The sequence below is a fragment of the Peromyscus maniculatus genome, chromosome 14, assembly GCF_049852395.1.
Source record: "Peromyscus maniculatus bairdii isolate BWxNUB_F1_BW_parent chromosome 14, HU_Pman_BW_mat_3.1, whole genome shotgun sequence".
In the NCBI taxonomy this organism is placed as follows: Eukaryota; Metazoa; Chordata; class Mammalia; order Rodentia; family Cricetidae; genus Peromyscus; species Peromyscus maniculatus.
The window spans coordinates 61,053,509-61,069,534 of NC_134865.1; the positions used below are offsets into that span (position 1 = coordinate 61,053,509).

At 38.5% G+C, this 16,026-nt stretch overlaps 1 protein-coding gene across 15 annotated transcripts in view; it reads left to right on the forward strand.

Moving 5' to 3' along the window:
• Nrxn3 (neurexin 3) overlaps window positions 1–16,026 on the forward strand; it is a 1,618,850-nt gene that overhangs the window by 616,699 nt on the left and 986,125 nt on the right. For 10 of the 15 annotated variants that reach the window (XR_013044430.1, XR_013044432.1, XM_076551152.1 and 7 more), the window contains exons 9-10: window positions 5,167–5,370; window positions 11,340–11,366. Coding sequence is in view for 12 of the 15 variants with exons in the window: in XM_076551152.1 (XP_076407267.1) it covers window positions 5,167–5,370; window positions 11,340–11,366 (231 nt within the window). In the remaining 3 variants the exon portion in view is untranslated. The remainder of the gene's footprint in view (window positions 1–5,166; window positions 5,371–11,339; window positions 11,367–16,026) is intronic. The other 5 variants (XR_013044431.1, XM_076551159.1, XM_076551157.1 and 2 more) reach the window with 1 other exon arrangement.

Below are 16,026 nucleotides of genomic sequence, written 5' to 3' on the forward strand. Positions count from 1 at the left end.
TCTAAGAAGGATAAATATAAAAATAAATTTCTATTTCTCTCTAATGTTCAGAATTAAAGTAAATATAGTAAGAATGCTGGAAAACAGAAATGGGGGGAAATAGAAGCAAAAATGCTCATTATATATATACACACACATACATACATATATCTATACATACATATATTCATATATACATACATACATACATACATACAAATACCACAATGTGATTAGCAGCTGACATCTCTTCAGGGACAATGGAGGTCAAAGGCAGTGGGATGTTATCCAACATATCCTATGGGAAATAACTACTGATAACATGTAGCAATGTTGTCTGGAAAATGAAAGTGATACAAATATCCATAAATGAGCAAAACTGTAAATAAAATGCATCCCTAGTGCATTTCCCTTGCAATAACAACTAACAATTTGTTGAGGCTGAAAGAAAGTGAAAATATGTATTAATTTGAATTTAGGTGGGAAAAAAGAACTCTAGTAATAATGGTTGTTTATCTAATAAGACAAGATTCTGTAATTACACATTTTTTCTCTTATTGATTTAAAAAGTTAAGTGCATAAAGCAATATCTTTAAAATTGTGTAGTTGTGGCTATAGCACATAGAATTGCCATATATTTGACAATAAAAGCCAAGTGAATGAAGCTATATTTGAAAGGAGAAATGACAGCAGATGGTAATTTCAATCTACAGAGAGAAATGAAGAAATGAATAGAGACACAGTAAATAATAAGCTTAATTTAAAGAAAGCCCAATGAACATATTTGAGCTTTCCTCCTTTCTCTTAGCATTCTAGAATGACTTACATTTTTTGTAAGGTACTTATTATGACAATGTATTATTATGGTGTCTAATAAATATATAAATATATATATATTACACACACAAGCACTTATGCATACACACATGTGAAACTTGAATCATAGCAGAAAATGGGACATGGTAAGAGTCATTTAGTAGTAATGTTTCTATATCTTGGTCAGGGAATTTATCTCAGAGGTAGAGTGGAGTTGTTCGTCAGAATACAAAACAAACTTTTATAGTTTACTGAAATTTAATTAGTATAGAGATGAGATAGAAATCTTGTAAATTAAGATATACACCATAGGGCCCCAAGCAATCACTAAAAAGGTAGCCCAGAAAGCATAGTTTAAATTACTAAAGGAATTACGGTAAGAATATACTAGATTATATTCAAAGAAGATGAAAGGATGGAATAAAGAATTGAAAAAGAATAAAAGAGAAGGAGACTATGCTAATTGTTTCTCTTATCACTGTGATAATTCCTGACCCAGAAAAGAGCAAGTTACAGAGGAAGGGCTTATTTGGTACACAGTTTGAGAAGGTAGAGTACATCATGGTTAAGACACAGGGTATTAGGAGCATGAGGGGCCTGCTTGCATTTTCTCTACATTCAGAAAGCAAAGAGAGGTGACTGCTGTTGCTCAGCTGACTTGCTCCTTTCAGCTCACTCCAGAATCAGCTCAGTCCATGGCATAATTCTAAACATGGTCAAGGTGGGTCTTTCCTTCTCAGTTAAAGCCATGTGGAACCATACTCACAGAGGTGTATCTCCTGAGGATTTGGGGATCAAAATACCATCACAGGTAGCATTTAAGTACCAAAATGCAGTCCGTTCATGGTTTAATCTCTCTATCTTCAATAATCTATATGACGTATTTATAGATTGAGTCACTTTTTATAGATTCATACTCACCCCCAAAATATTAGGATTCTAGTCCTGGCCATCTTTGTACTTAAAATTGTTTAAGCAAATTTATAAGAACTCATACAACAGATTTTGTTTCAGTTGACTTCTGAATTAAACTATCTAACTGATAAACACCCACACCTTGAAAACCGTGTTAGTAATAGAACATGCAGCACCTCAAAAAGAGATACAGACTGAGACCCACACCTTATTTCAAACCAGGAACTGTTTTACTCCATGGTCATGTGATATTTATTCTCTGGTGTTATTAATATTGACAGAGAACGTGTTTACATTTAAATTTATGATCTGGCCATACACTTATTCAGAGGAAAAAGAACAGCCATTGATTTTTAAATATATTTAAGTTGAATACATTAAAGCCACTCATTTCATGGCTCACTTAATGTCCTAATATCTCTTGAAGAGGAGTCTACATTTGTGTGGATATGTATAAATGGGGCACAGTGATGATTAATGAGGTTCCTAATTACACACACACACACCACTGCATATTTATTTTAACAATGAATTATTTAGAATACATATACTATATTTACTTGTGTAAATTGGACATTTCTGAATAATATGTGGGTGTAAATAATAGCATAAGTATACACACTCACACACACACACAGAGAATGCCACATTGTATCATGAAGCATCATAGCTATGCTTGGATGCCTAGAAAGGTGATGTGTTTCTAGCTTATTTTTTTGCAGTTTGGCATCTGGTTAAACACACAGTCCCAAGAATTATACAAGCTACATTCAGTCTCTAGCTCTGCTATGTATTTGTTGTGTGATCCAGTATCCATATAAAATATAACAATATCTTTCTCATGGTCTCCTCAAGGATTAAGTGGCATCTTAATGGATACACAGTCTTAGAAAGCACCCCCAAACACCAAATTCTCAGTAAATTTAGATATCATTTTTGATCTTCTGATTTTTGCCTTTCTAGGAGATAAAATGTTTCCTTTCATACCTGGGGCATGTGCAGACTTAGATTATGATTCCTGCCTAACAGACTATCATGTGCCTTCTTTTATGATGGTTCTTGTAGCTGACACACTTTTCTCTATGATTCCTTTAGAATTTTTAATTTACAACATATAGCTTTAGGTGGTATGTTTTCTACCTGAGTGCTGTTGCTTTCTATAATTTGAGTGGGTGCCTTTACATTACCTTCAGTAGATCTTCAGTCTATTATGTAAAGGTAGGGTTGTGACAATTCCAAAATCTTTCTTGTGGTCTACCTACATCTTATCTTTCTCTATTCCAGTTCTTTACATACTTAACAATGAGAGTTTTCATCTGTTTCTGTTGCTATTAAGCCCACATCTAGAAGGTGCTTGGTGTACACAACACGCTAATTAATGAATCCAAAATTCATCTTAAGTTCTCAACTATTTACTAAATTCCCAGGTCCAAAGTCTACTGATTTTATTACAGACTCAAGCTACCTTTAACAGCAAGTAAGAGAAGCCCTTCTTTGGTATTAGTGGTTCATTGGTCCTAGATCTCTGAGGATACCAACTCTGGTTTCTCAAGCAATATAAAAGGATGCAGTATTTGAATATAACCCTCACATGAACTCCTACACAGTTTAAATAATTTCTAGATTGCTTCCAATGTCTAATGTACTGTAAGTGCTATGTAAATAGTTGTTATGATTTGTTGTTGGAGAGATAATGTCAAGAAAGCAATTCTATATAGTCGTGTCTGTTTGGCACAGATGACTTTTTTCAAACATTTTCTATTCATGGTTGCTTGAATCCACAGATATAAAAACCTGTAGATACAGAAAGCTGACTGCTCTAAATAGAACGATTCATTATTACCTTATAATTCTTTTCTTCCTTTCCTTTGTGCTTATAGAGAGGTTATTTATTTATTGTGTAAGAGCTGATGCTATCACTTCTTTCATTATAACCCCCCACAAGACCTGTTCAGATACCACTTTGCCTGCCTTAGTTGCCTGCAGCCCAAATTCCTACTCTTCTAAATGTTACTACCAGGTATATGTTTTGTCATTTGCCCATTTTATATTTTCACATAGTTATTTGTACCTGTTGGTTCTCTCTTTAGCATAGAGTTTCTCTTTCAGCTGTGTATTCACCACAGGACATATAAGTAACAACTATTTGATAACCGTAAATGTTTAATGTAGAGCATATTCAGTGTGTGATACTGAGTTTAGAGATAGGCTAGCTTCATAGGAGTGAAAGTATTCTCTTTATTCTTCTTCCTGTAGATATTGTCAATGGATGATCATCATGGTATTGCAAAAAAAAAAGCCATACACATGGTATCTAACATAATGCCTCAAGCTAGTGTGACTTTGAGATGTCATTGTCTCACACTGAGGAATTTTTATTTGAAAGTAGAAAAAATTAGACACATATTACAACGTTAACTATGGTATTTGATGGTATGGGTGGGTGGGAGTTCAGGTTTTCTAAATTAAGTGATTGGGCTGAAGAATGCATCATGTGAAAGTGGGCTCACTTCGTTCCCTATACAAGCTTTCTTTGAATACAAATAAAATGAAATTGTCAAGGTCACCATCAGCACTCTGCTGTTGTATTCTAGTACCAGTTCCCATTACTCACTGCATGGTCATAGTACCTCTTACCATGACATGTAGTGGGTATAAGCTTTGTCCACTCTGTAGTCCTCCTACAGAAATCTCTCTGTGACTTATGTTTATTTGACATGATGGCTATAAACTTTCTTTCCCTATTTCCCATAAGACACAGATATCAAGTTGTTCACTTTGCACCATTCATTTCTCTAAAACACATAGAATTATAATTACTACATTTTGTAGGGCATTTTTACCTTTCCAAAATACTTTCATAACTAGTGTTCAATTCTATACCCTTCACAGGTCTCTGAGTGTCCTAGGGCAAGCATTAGATACATCATAGAATATGATTTAAAAAGTCCCAAAAAAAGACACAAAAGTTGCATGAGAAAATATGGAGTCCATTTTGTGTTGGCCAACTACTACTGTATAAGAAACAATTAATGAAAAACAATTTAAAGAATAAGAGTGAATGAAGACCTAGAACAGTGGTTCTCAAACTTCCTAATGCTGCAACCCTTTAATACAGTTCCTCGTGTTGTGGTGACTCCCAATCAAAAAAGTATTTTGCTGCTACTTCATAACCATAATTTTTCTACTGTTCTGGATCATAATGTAAATATATGCTATGCAGAGTATCTGATATGTGGCTTCCAAAGGGCTGTGACCCACAGGTTGAGATCCACTGACCTAGAGTTTAAGTGACCTGCTCCAGGTCACATAGTCAAAAGGCAATAGCAATAGAGTTCTATCAAACACAGGCCACCTCATTACCAGCTTGGTGCCAGCACTACTCAGCCTATAAGGAAAAGGGCTTTTCAAACATTAGTTCCTTGTGCTAACAATCTCTATTCTCTTTCTTGACAGAGGCATCCATCCTGAGCTATGATGGCAGTATGTACATGAAGGTCATCATGCCCATGGTTATGCATACGGAAGCAGAAGATGTGTCCTTCCGCTTCATGTCACAGCGAGCCTATGGGCTGCTGGTGGCCACGACATCCAGGGACTCTGCAGATACACTACGTCTAGAGTTGGATGGTGGGCGTGTCAAGCTCATGGTTAACTTAGGTATCGTATGAAGGACCCTCTGTCATTCTGTTTGGGCTTGTCTTCCCTTTTCTGATTTTCATTGAATTCTTTGTTTCTTGAAAGTTAGCTGCTCACCTATTGTTTAATAGACCATGGATTAAAAACCAACAGCAACAAATACCTGTTCCCTGTTTCTGCATGAGGGTTTGATGTCAACTTTTGGTCTCTGACAGTGGTGATTTCTTTACTGGATTATTCGTTTTCTAAGTTTCCTTTCTTGATTTTTTGGAATTGTTTAGCTTTGTGTAAAACACGCTACTTTGGTCCATCTTTTGATCAATCAATCATGCTCCCATTAAGTCCAACTCCTTGGTCACCACTCAAAACAGTCAAGGCTGAGGACCAGGGCAGGGAGGAGAGGAGGCAAAATGAGAGGTCAGGTGGGAGAAAGCTACCCAGCGTGTTGTTTCTAGTTCCATAGCAACTATTCCTGTGGTTGGTTCTGGCAGCCCGGATGTCTCTGAGATCTTAAGTTTATTCCTAGGAGGACATCAGGTTACATTGTCCCTTTAATCCCATTGGAAACAGTCTTTCTAAGTTCAGAGCCTCCTGGTATGTACACACACTTGTTTGCTTCCCTGGTGTTCTGAATCACTTGCCAGCAGCCCTTTTTATGTAAAGATGGTTGCCTCCCAATGTCCACCGGTTACCCGATTTTCTCCATGTCTTATGTATCAATCACCCTAGATTTGAAAAAACATGATAATAACTTCATGTTCGTAGCTTTATTGGGCCAAGGTGTGTTTTTTCCTCAGCAGTTGCCTATAATGGGTACTTGAAAAATCCTTCTCCTTCTGGCCTCACATTCTTTCCCACTGTTGACTCTTTTCACTGGCTCCTAATTATTTTGTGTGGAGAAGGGAATCCTCTTGGCTTTGAAAGGAAACAAATACTTCTGTTTCTGCACTCAGCAGAAAACCAAATACTCAGTGATGTCAGAATTATTGATTTAGCTGAGTCTGTACTTCTAAGCTCATGGACTCATGTGGGCTTGTAGACCATATTTGAATATCAAGCTCTTTCATAACGATGTATTAGAGCCACAGACAAATGTACCCGATTTAAGACCAGAGAAAACCCTAGCTAGCCTGGCTGAAAGATGGGGTTTGAATCCACACCACTCTTCTCTACTATCAGATCAACTGGTACTAATTCCAAAATATACAAACCTTGAAGACACGGGACTGTTTTGAGTAGTGGCTCATTTAGTTCTGTGTTCTTATTTTACCTCTGGTTTCTAGCATTTATGACACAGTGTGCTTTTTCCCTGTCTAATTTCACTTGCTCTTTGATTTTAGTGTGTCTCTTGGTTTTCTTTTGTTTGTGTATGTGTATGTATTTGATTTTTTTTTCGGGATTTTATTTTTCTTCTATTGCTGGATCTTTTATTGTGTGTGTATATCTGTATTCTTAAGTTTTCAATCCTCCCCATCATCCACCATGGTAAATCAAAAGATGGTATTCAACCCTTCAAAGGCCCAAAGCCTGCGGCCCGCATAGCAAACAGCCTTGAGAACAGAGAGTACTGAGAAGCCTGCAGGGACTGGCATACCTCTGTCCCTCCCACCTGCCCTCCCACAGCACCCTCCCCACCTTAACTAGACCAACCTAAGCATGTTACACTACCTAAATCCAACAACCAGGTACCATGACTTCCCTGGAAAAACAGCAGAGAGAACAAAGACCAACCCAAAAGCATAACACAAAAGATAAAACTGAACACCAGACTCTACCTAGCTTGCCCTCAGGAAAACAAAACAAGGCATCGCAGAGGGTGGATGTGTGCCTTTCACCAGACAGCTTTTTTTTCTTCATTAAATGCTGCTGTGTAAAGGCTAGAAAGGCAACTTCAGTAGGCATTAGCTTACAAGGAAAACTGCAGTTAGAGAAAGGGATAAAAGATGAGCAATGAGGAAATGAGATGAAAGCCCCACTTCCCATTTCAGACACCGTGCGTGCGCACGCACACATACATACACACACACACACACACACACACACACACACACGCACACGCACACGCACACGCACACATACACACACATGCACACACTGAGTTAGTCATAGATCCTAAATGTATTCCCAGAAACACGCCATTCATACCTTTTCTATTTTAAACTGCAGGCACACCTGGGACCCAAGCCTTCTAAAAGGATAGCTCCTGTCTTTCAGCATTTGTTAGCTCACCATCTAACTCCTACTGTGCTGAGATGACCTGCCCTAAAGAGTTTCAGTGGCATTAGAACACTGTTCTCCTCTAAAAAGGGAGAGTTATTTGCTTCTGCCCACGGGGCATGGTCCATCACAACTATGATTTTGGATTATCTAACTTTCAAGCCTGACATAGGAAACCAAACATTAATCTTTATGCTGTATACAGGCTTCATATTTAGGATTTGTCCAAAGGTTTTTTTTCACTCTCTTTCCCAAGTATTTTCCTCTACCTTGATACAAAGAAAATTATCTCCAAGAACAGTTTGCCTCTCCCAAACTAACTTTGTTCTCTTACTGTATCCCCCCCCCCCCCAAATCAGGGAAGGCCTCACTCTGTTACCAAAGCTAGCCTGGAGTTCTCTGTTGCTCAGGTTACCCTCTTGGGTGCTTGTATAAGTTGTTCCCCCTTTACGGAGTACACTAAAGATATTCAAATTCATTCAAATTGCTAACACATATGAGTGCCTATGAGACAAACCTAGTATCTATTTTTTCTGATGTAACCTGGCTTCTACATGCCAATGCGGCTAGCGTTTTCCTAAGGTTTTCTTTTCTAAAGACTGGCATATGTGGCCATAGAAGGCATATAAGGTACTGGACACTAGGCAGCATGATATGAAAAGCTACAAAGCTGGTGATTGATCAACCAACATTTTTTCCTTTTGCATTAAAAGAGGAAATGACAGTATTTTGCCATCAAAGTACATTTAAAGATTTCAAAGACTGTGTTTTATTTTAATCTAGTAACAGTTTAAAGAGATAATTTAGCAAAGTGTTTTTTTTTATGTTTACTTTTATAGACATGAAGCTTCTGTAGGAAGTTAGTAGCAGAGCTGACATTAGAACCCCTGTCTCTAAACCGCTAGGTCATTATGGTGTTGTCTGTTGGCTCCACAGATCTGCCTTATGGCTCAGTGATGGAATTGCCTTAATGGCAACATTCATGACAGTCACCTTTGAAACATCCACATAGGGGATCTCTCTTTGCCTTCATGCTCAGTTTTAATTGTGCCGCATCACAGTGAAGCCACTGATAGGGATGAAGATGTAGATGTGCTCAGCGGTGCTGGGAGCCCTTCATCCATGCTCAAGACTCTAAGGGCAGTGATAGGCATCCAGTTAATCACATTGACATTCTCCAGATATCCTTTCTCTAGACATCCTGAATACTGCTTTTGCATAACTGAAAATGCACAGCTTTCAGAAGCATTCATGGCTTCCAGACTCAGTGCAAAGCTCACCAGTATGCAAAGTAGTCATTTCTCCCACTTCACTGAAACAAGGCAAAGGAACTAAACAAAACAGATAGCACACTTATGCACACATACCCACATGCACTCGAGCAGACTTTTTTCATTCAGAGAAAGCACTCTGGCTACTGCAGAAGATAGATGTAAAGGACATGACCTTCCCCAAATCAATTTCCCTGGCTCATTTCTCATTAAGAAAAAAATGCATACCCTCACCAACAAGACTGTAGCCTTATAGCTTGAAAAGAAGATGTTAGGGAAGATATTTTCCCCCATATAGCACTTACTTATTGTTTAGGTAAAATAAAATAACTCAATGTGCCTTCACTTAAACATATTGTCTGCCTTCCCTGAAAGTCCCCAGTTCTCACACTGATTTAAAGGTACAATTTAGACTTCATGGGCCTATTTGCACACCCAGGAAGATTAACCCAACTGAAATACCTCTCCTTGTACCAAACTTCTGACTAATGATAAAATCCTCAGCTTCACACAACCGAAGAGAAAAACTCTCTTGTTTGCAGTCCATGGGTTGGTGGCTTTAGGTCCACTCCTTTTTCTTTCTCCTAAGCATGTCTTCCCATATCCATTTCCCCTCCTTTGGTAAGTCGAGAAGAGGCATTTCTCCAGCTTTGGGTGAGGTTAGGTTCAACCAATAGCTCAAGTCCCACCCCTCCTTCCTGCCTGCCCTGCCTCCTCAGCCTTCCTAGGGGCATGGCCTCCTCTGTCTGGTGATCGTACCAATTGCTCCAGGGCTGTTTGCTCCCACTTTTCTGTTGCGGTTGACGACACATGACAAACCTAACCGCACGAAACCAAACCCAGATTTTTCTCAAGAGATGTTCTTCTGGGGAACAGCAACAACAAAAAGCTGCCTGCCTCCATCTTCAGGATGACTGGGTTTTATGAGTTGCTCCTAACTGGATTGAGCATAGTTCTCTTCTACTGGGCTGGGTGCCACTAGTTCCTATTTCACTTGTTCATTTAAAATAGCTGGCTTTAGGGGAATCCAAATGGTGGCATTATGCTGTACTAGTCCTCTGAAAACGAGTAGGTGAACCTCGAGCAGCAGAAGAGCACAGTTTATATACTGGTATATTTTCCGGTAGCTTGCTTTCTTTTCTCATCACTGACTTTGACCTCTAGATATCCTGCTTTATATAAATACTGATTGGAATTTTCACCATCATGAACCAACCCCTAGGTTCAGCTGGGCAGTTTGGTAACACTTAGCAAGACTTACGCCAGCCATTGCTGCTCACTTTCCTACTCACGGACTCTACTCGGGAATTCCCATTGTGGGTGCCCATGACTGCCAGACAGTGGTGAATAAAGCAACAGCTACTCAGACCTCTGGCACAGAATACCTAGTGTGGTTGTCTGCAAGCGATTGGACAATTCTCTCCCATGTTTCCTACTTAAGAGATAAAACCCAGACCAAAGGATTTTTCTCTTGTTGTGATGCAGAATCACAGGGTAAAACAGGCAGGATGTCAAAGGTACCCATGGCCTCCTCCACACGTGCCTGCCCTGCCTTCTCCCTGAATGCTGTAGACACTTCATTCAGTCTGGGCATTTGGGCAGGAAGACAGAGATAGGCTTCGTGAGTGGGTTGGTCCGGGAGCCTTTGAACCAATCACAATCAGGAAAGCCAACCAATTGTAATAACATCCTAGGGTTTTTTTGTACCCTACACCTGATTGACCCCACCTCTCTAAAATCTGTGATGGGTGTTGGTGCGGTTAGCTGTTTGCAAGTGGCCATTTTATGACAGGAAACGACCAGGTGGTATTAACCCTTTCCTTATGTCTAAGGGTGATGGCAAGTGTGCCTATACAAATTTCTATAGTATTCCGGGCCCAACCTAATATGAGGGTGGAGGGAGTTGGGTTAGGAAAAGAGAAAGGGTTAAATACTACTCTGTGAAACTTCAAGGGCATATTTTTTTTTAAAAAAAATGATACAATGTGTCAGAATGGTGATTATACTTGGAACACTAATTCAAAATTCTTGTTAATGCTCTCAACGATCATTTTTAAGGACATAAATTTGAGGGGGACATAATCTGTATTTGGTGGGAAATTTTTTCTAATTCTCTTAAGTTTAATCAATTAGCATTTCAAAATCCAACTGTGTAATATATTATACAAATGAACAGGTTTTTTTTTTTTTAAACCAACAACAAAAAAAGAAAGTCTTGATGTCTATTGTGGATATATATGTATACCAGTATATATCTCTATACATATGTGTATATATATATGTGTGTGTGTGTATATATATATGTATCCAACTTTACTAATTAATATACTGTACATATACACCCACCCTTAATCTTGTACATATTGTATATGTATATATATAAAATGGCCACATTTCTTGCGTGTGTCTGTCCCCGGAAGGGTGGACTGATTGTTTTTGGATGTCTGCAGCTGTTACCTTGAAGGATGCAATTTCATCTTTCATTTATTTTTCCCCATCTAGACTGTATCAGGATAAACTGTAACTCCAGTAAGTTTTTCCTCAAGTTTCATTTTGTTCTTTAAAAAAGCAAAGAAAAACTGACTTTATTTTGTTTACTGTTTTATGAGCTGTTTTTTGTTTGGATTGTTTTATTTTTTGACAAGTTTTAAGGGGAGTAACAGGCATAACGAGTTGGAGGGTTGGGGTGGTAGTCCTTGCAAGGACTCTGTGTGGCTAGGGGTGTTGTCTCTGAATGGGGAGATCCGCCCTTTTCTTCTTTCCTTGCATTTGTTCAATATGCGGAAAAGGAGGAAAGGACTGTGGATCCTGAAGTCACTTGAAAGTGAATTGAAATGGTAATGTACTTATTATCTCCAGGAGCTAACCCCTGGGGTGAACAAAAAAAACTTTAGAGCAACCAGCATGCACTTCTTCACTACCCAAAACCGTAGATGACAAATGCAAAGTTCATGACCCAGAGGTGGCTGCCAACTCTGACATTTCTTCCCTGGCCTTTATCACTGTGGGAAATTTGAGAGTGGTGGGCAAAAGCCTGTTTTTGGAGAGGATGCTACATTTAACCAAACAGACTCACCATGGCTCCTCTAAAGGAGGAGTACAATTCACCATTTTCCCCATTGCTCATTCAAGCGTCCCAGCTCTTGAAAGATCCTAAGAACATACATGCTGAAAAACTTCATTATCTTTCTTCCTCTGTCTTAAAAGTGAACATCAACTGTAGATAAGCAGGAAGGGAAAAGGAAGACAAAAGAAAGATGGAAATGGAAAGGATAGGTCATAAGGATTAAAAGAGAAAAGGGGATAATGTTCATTGAGGGCTCTTATGTCTTATATCAGCTAGGCTAATTAATACTCCCTGATACAACAAGTCATCCTAAAATTTCAATGACTCAAAACAAAGGAAGAATTTCTTTCTGATTTAGAAGAAGTCTAGTGCCAGTTGAATGGCTCTCCCAGACCACTCCGTTCAAAGACGTAATTCAAGAGAGCAGAATTCTTCCATGAGATGCCCCAACCCCCTTGGAGATCTTCAGTTCTGTATCCACATCGAGGAGAAATCTTGGGTGGTTAAGCAATATGCTACATTGCCTTGCCTGAAAGTAGCCTTCATCACTTCTGTACACTTGTCTTCACCAGATATGACTCCATTCTGTATGTAAAGGAAATGGGAAATGAAGTCTTTGGACTTCATGCAGGAAGAGCAATTCAATCATTTGAACATCCTAGCACACAGAAGTCATGGTGGTATCTGGCTTCTGGCCTTTTCTAGAGTCTTCCTGGAGGAATGAAAGCAAAGAAAGGAGAGCAAACTGTCTAACTTGTATCTTTCACTGACTTGCTAATTCCATTGTACATGAATTCTGCAGATGCTGGATCAGCCTTCCTTTTTAGCTATAGTATCAGGATGACATATTAATAAAGCATAGTGCTACACATTTTAGGGGACATGTTCTTTATAACTTAAGGAAAAGCAAGAATATATATACATATATAATATGTAATATATATAAACAAATACTTCATAGAAAGTTTTATGCATATATGCATATCTTGGCATTACTTTCACTTATTTTAAGTAATGTCCTATTTTGCTGTGCTAAAATATTTCTAATTAGGCAGAAATTCCTCATGATATTTAGATGGCTAAAAGCCTAATTAAAGCATTCTTTGTCTTCATAGCCTGTAGTTTTAGAAATTTGTAGTGTTTTAAACATCATTTAGGTCTATAATTTTCATCCCCTAAAGTCAGTGATCCTAAGCCTACAACTCAGTCACATTAATTGAGTCTCTAAAGTTGTACAGACATCACATTATGAACATTGTCGTCACCTACCAGATTTCTCACTTGTCCATCTGCATTTAATCCCTGCTTCTCTCCTTAGCCCCAGACAACTACTGATGGACATCTTTTCTGCAAATCTGTCCTTTCTGGACATTTCATATATTGGAATCCTATTTGTCATCACTTGAATCTGACTTCTTTAAAAATTATAGCATTGCTATGAGAAGATTTTTTTTTCCCTTTCCTTTTGCACTGACTTACAGGGGAAAAAAGACAGAAACTGAACATGAGGGTGAGGGTAGAAACTCATATATCAAGAGTGTACTGGCTTCTGAGACTCATTTGGAAAGAACTGGAGGCTATCAGATCAAGATGTCAACAGGTGGTTTTCTGTTTGAGCCCCATCTGTTGGTCTAGCCAATTTCATATATTCCATATGACCAGTCCTGGATGGTACTAGAGATAAATACCAGAATTATCTTCCCTGGGAAAGCCTGGTAGAATGTTTTCTATTCAGAACATGGAAAATGGCATTGAGAGGAAAAAAATTGCAGCATGGGTGTGTTCTCCACCTACTTTGATCACAACATCAAGAGTATAATTGGTCTTCAGTTAATAACTGGGTGGGTCACAATTGATTTGAGGTCTTACTTTTCAGTTCTCATGCTAATCATTTAAAATGCTGACAGTTCGCCGGGCGGTGGTGGCGCATACCTTTAAACCCAGCCCTTGGGAGGCAGAGGCAGGTGGATCTCTGTGAGTTTGAGGCCAGCCTGATCTACAAAGCAAGTTCCAGGAAAGGTGCAAAGCTACACAGAGAAACCCTGTCTTGAAAAACCAAAAAGAAAGAAAGAAAGAAAGAAAGAAAGGAAGAAAGAAAGAAAGAAAGAAAGAAAGAAAGAAAGAAAGAAAGAAAGAAAGAAAGAAAGAAAGAAAGAAAATGCTGACAGTTAACCTCACAGAGCCCATAATAATAGTAGTATACTGTCTAACGGTTGAACCATAGTTGTTTAAAAAAAGAAAAGAGTTTCTTTAAACCAACTAGGATCTTTAGTGTTGAGAATATGCAGACATACACCCAGAGTAATACAGAGTCACAAAGTAAATGTGATACATTTTCCTGAAGTAGCGTTTAGTTTTGAATTATTGTTATGGCTGAAATTGGAACCAAAATGATGCATTATGCACAAGTCTGTAATAAGTATAGATGTTTAAGGGATAAAAAAGAACTCAAAGGCATTTTGTTTATATGGCTTATCTTCTCTAATCCATCTGTGGTATTGTTGGCACACGGATGGAAGAACTTGAGAACACCATGCATCTAAATTTGGAGAAAAATCATGTACAACTGATTAGAATGTCTAATCCTCTCTTCTTGTTGATTCCATGTCAGGGTTTACAGCTTAGTCTCATTTGACGTTTGAAGTTGTTTCTTTAATAGGAATGTGTGTTCTTGCTGCTTCTTACCTGATTGTCAACTAGAATTCATTGTATAGAAAATCTCATCACCTTGCGGCCTAGGATTGGGAGGGAGGAGGCTTTTCTCCTAAGCCTCAGCTGTCTCCTGCTGCCATCTCAATGGACAGCCCAGTGTCTCCATTCAAGTTTTGAATGAATCTTTGATGATTTTCCCATACAGGAGACATAGTGAATTGAATGAGTAAAGTTTGACTACACATTCAGAAACATTTCAAATATCCCTTTTATAGGATGCTGGTTCTCTGAAAAGTTACTCCGGGAAAATACTAGATTCCATCTGCCATGTATTTCCTGTTTATCTGCTGCAAGAGGTTCTGGGAAAATGATATTTTTTCAGGGGATTTTTGTTCTTAAAGGAGAGAAAATATGAAAATAGAGGCAGATAAAGGTAATCTTGAGGCAGAGAGGTTTCTTCTGGCCAGCTTCCTTTGGCCTTCCCATCAGTGACCATATCATGCTCCATGGTGGGAGTTTCTTATGAGGAAGAAGCAATGAGTTTCTACTCATATTCTTTTGTCAACACTGTCTCTCTCCTTTGGGTATCCCTGATTTTTTTTATCATCACTTATTCTAAATCTTACTGCCTCTGCCTTCCAAATCCTTCTAGGGAAGCTCATCATAGATTCCTCATTTGTTATTGTCACCTAACATATCAGAGTGTACACAACAAGACCTTTGGTTAAATTGAAGTCAACTCTAGATTTGATTCATCTGCCAAGAATGTGTTTGAAGCTATTTGATAAAGAAGGCTGCAATGTAGAACTTATTTTAAAAATGCAAAAGAACAACAGAGTTGGCAGTCATCGTGGGGGACTGAACTCCAGGCTGACCTGGGAGTCAGTTAACAAAATCAGGGCTGCTTTCTGAGAATTCTGGAGGAAATTGCCTATGGCCATGGTTCCAGTTGCATGAGGTGGTCCACAATCCCTGAGGCAACCCATCCTAAAAACAGGTAAGGTATTCTCATTGATTGGAATGTTTGCTGGGATGAAAGTATGGAATGTGATTTGCTGGCCTTTACCTTAAGTGATTATGGTATAGCCCTCACCCTACTTAATCATTCTACAGGTTCAAGTCTGGTGAATGAATGAATGCTAGACACCATAGTATAAATAAATCTAGTGAATATATATTGACAGATTTTATTTTGCCTTTTGTTTTCTCAACCTGAACCTCCACTCAGTTTGGCTGCCCTATGCGGTGGCCGATGAGAACTTTGAGCTTGTGTTTGATTACTTAGGCAGATGTAGAAACCCCAATCTCTCTCGCTAATTACTTTGACTTTGAAGTCATAATAATTTTTCTGTAATAGTCCCATATTTTTCTTAGACATAACTAGAGGTCTATAAAAAATATGGATGTTGAAATACCCAGGTACCACTGGGGAACTTTTCTGAGCTTGTCTGCTTTACCATGCACATGACA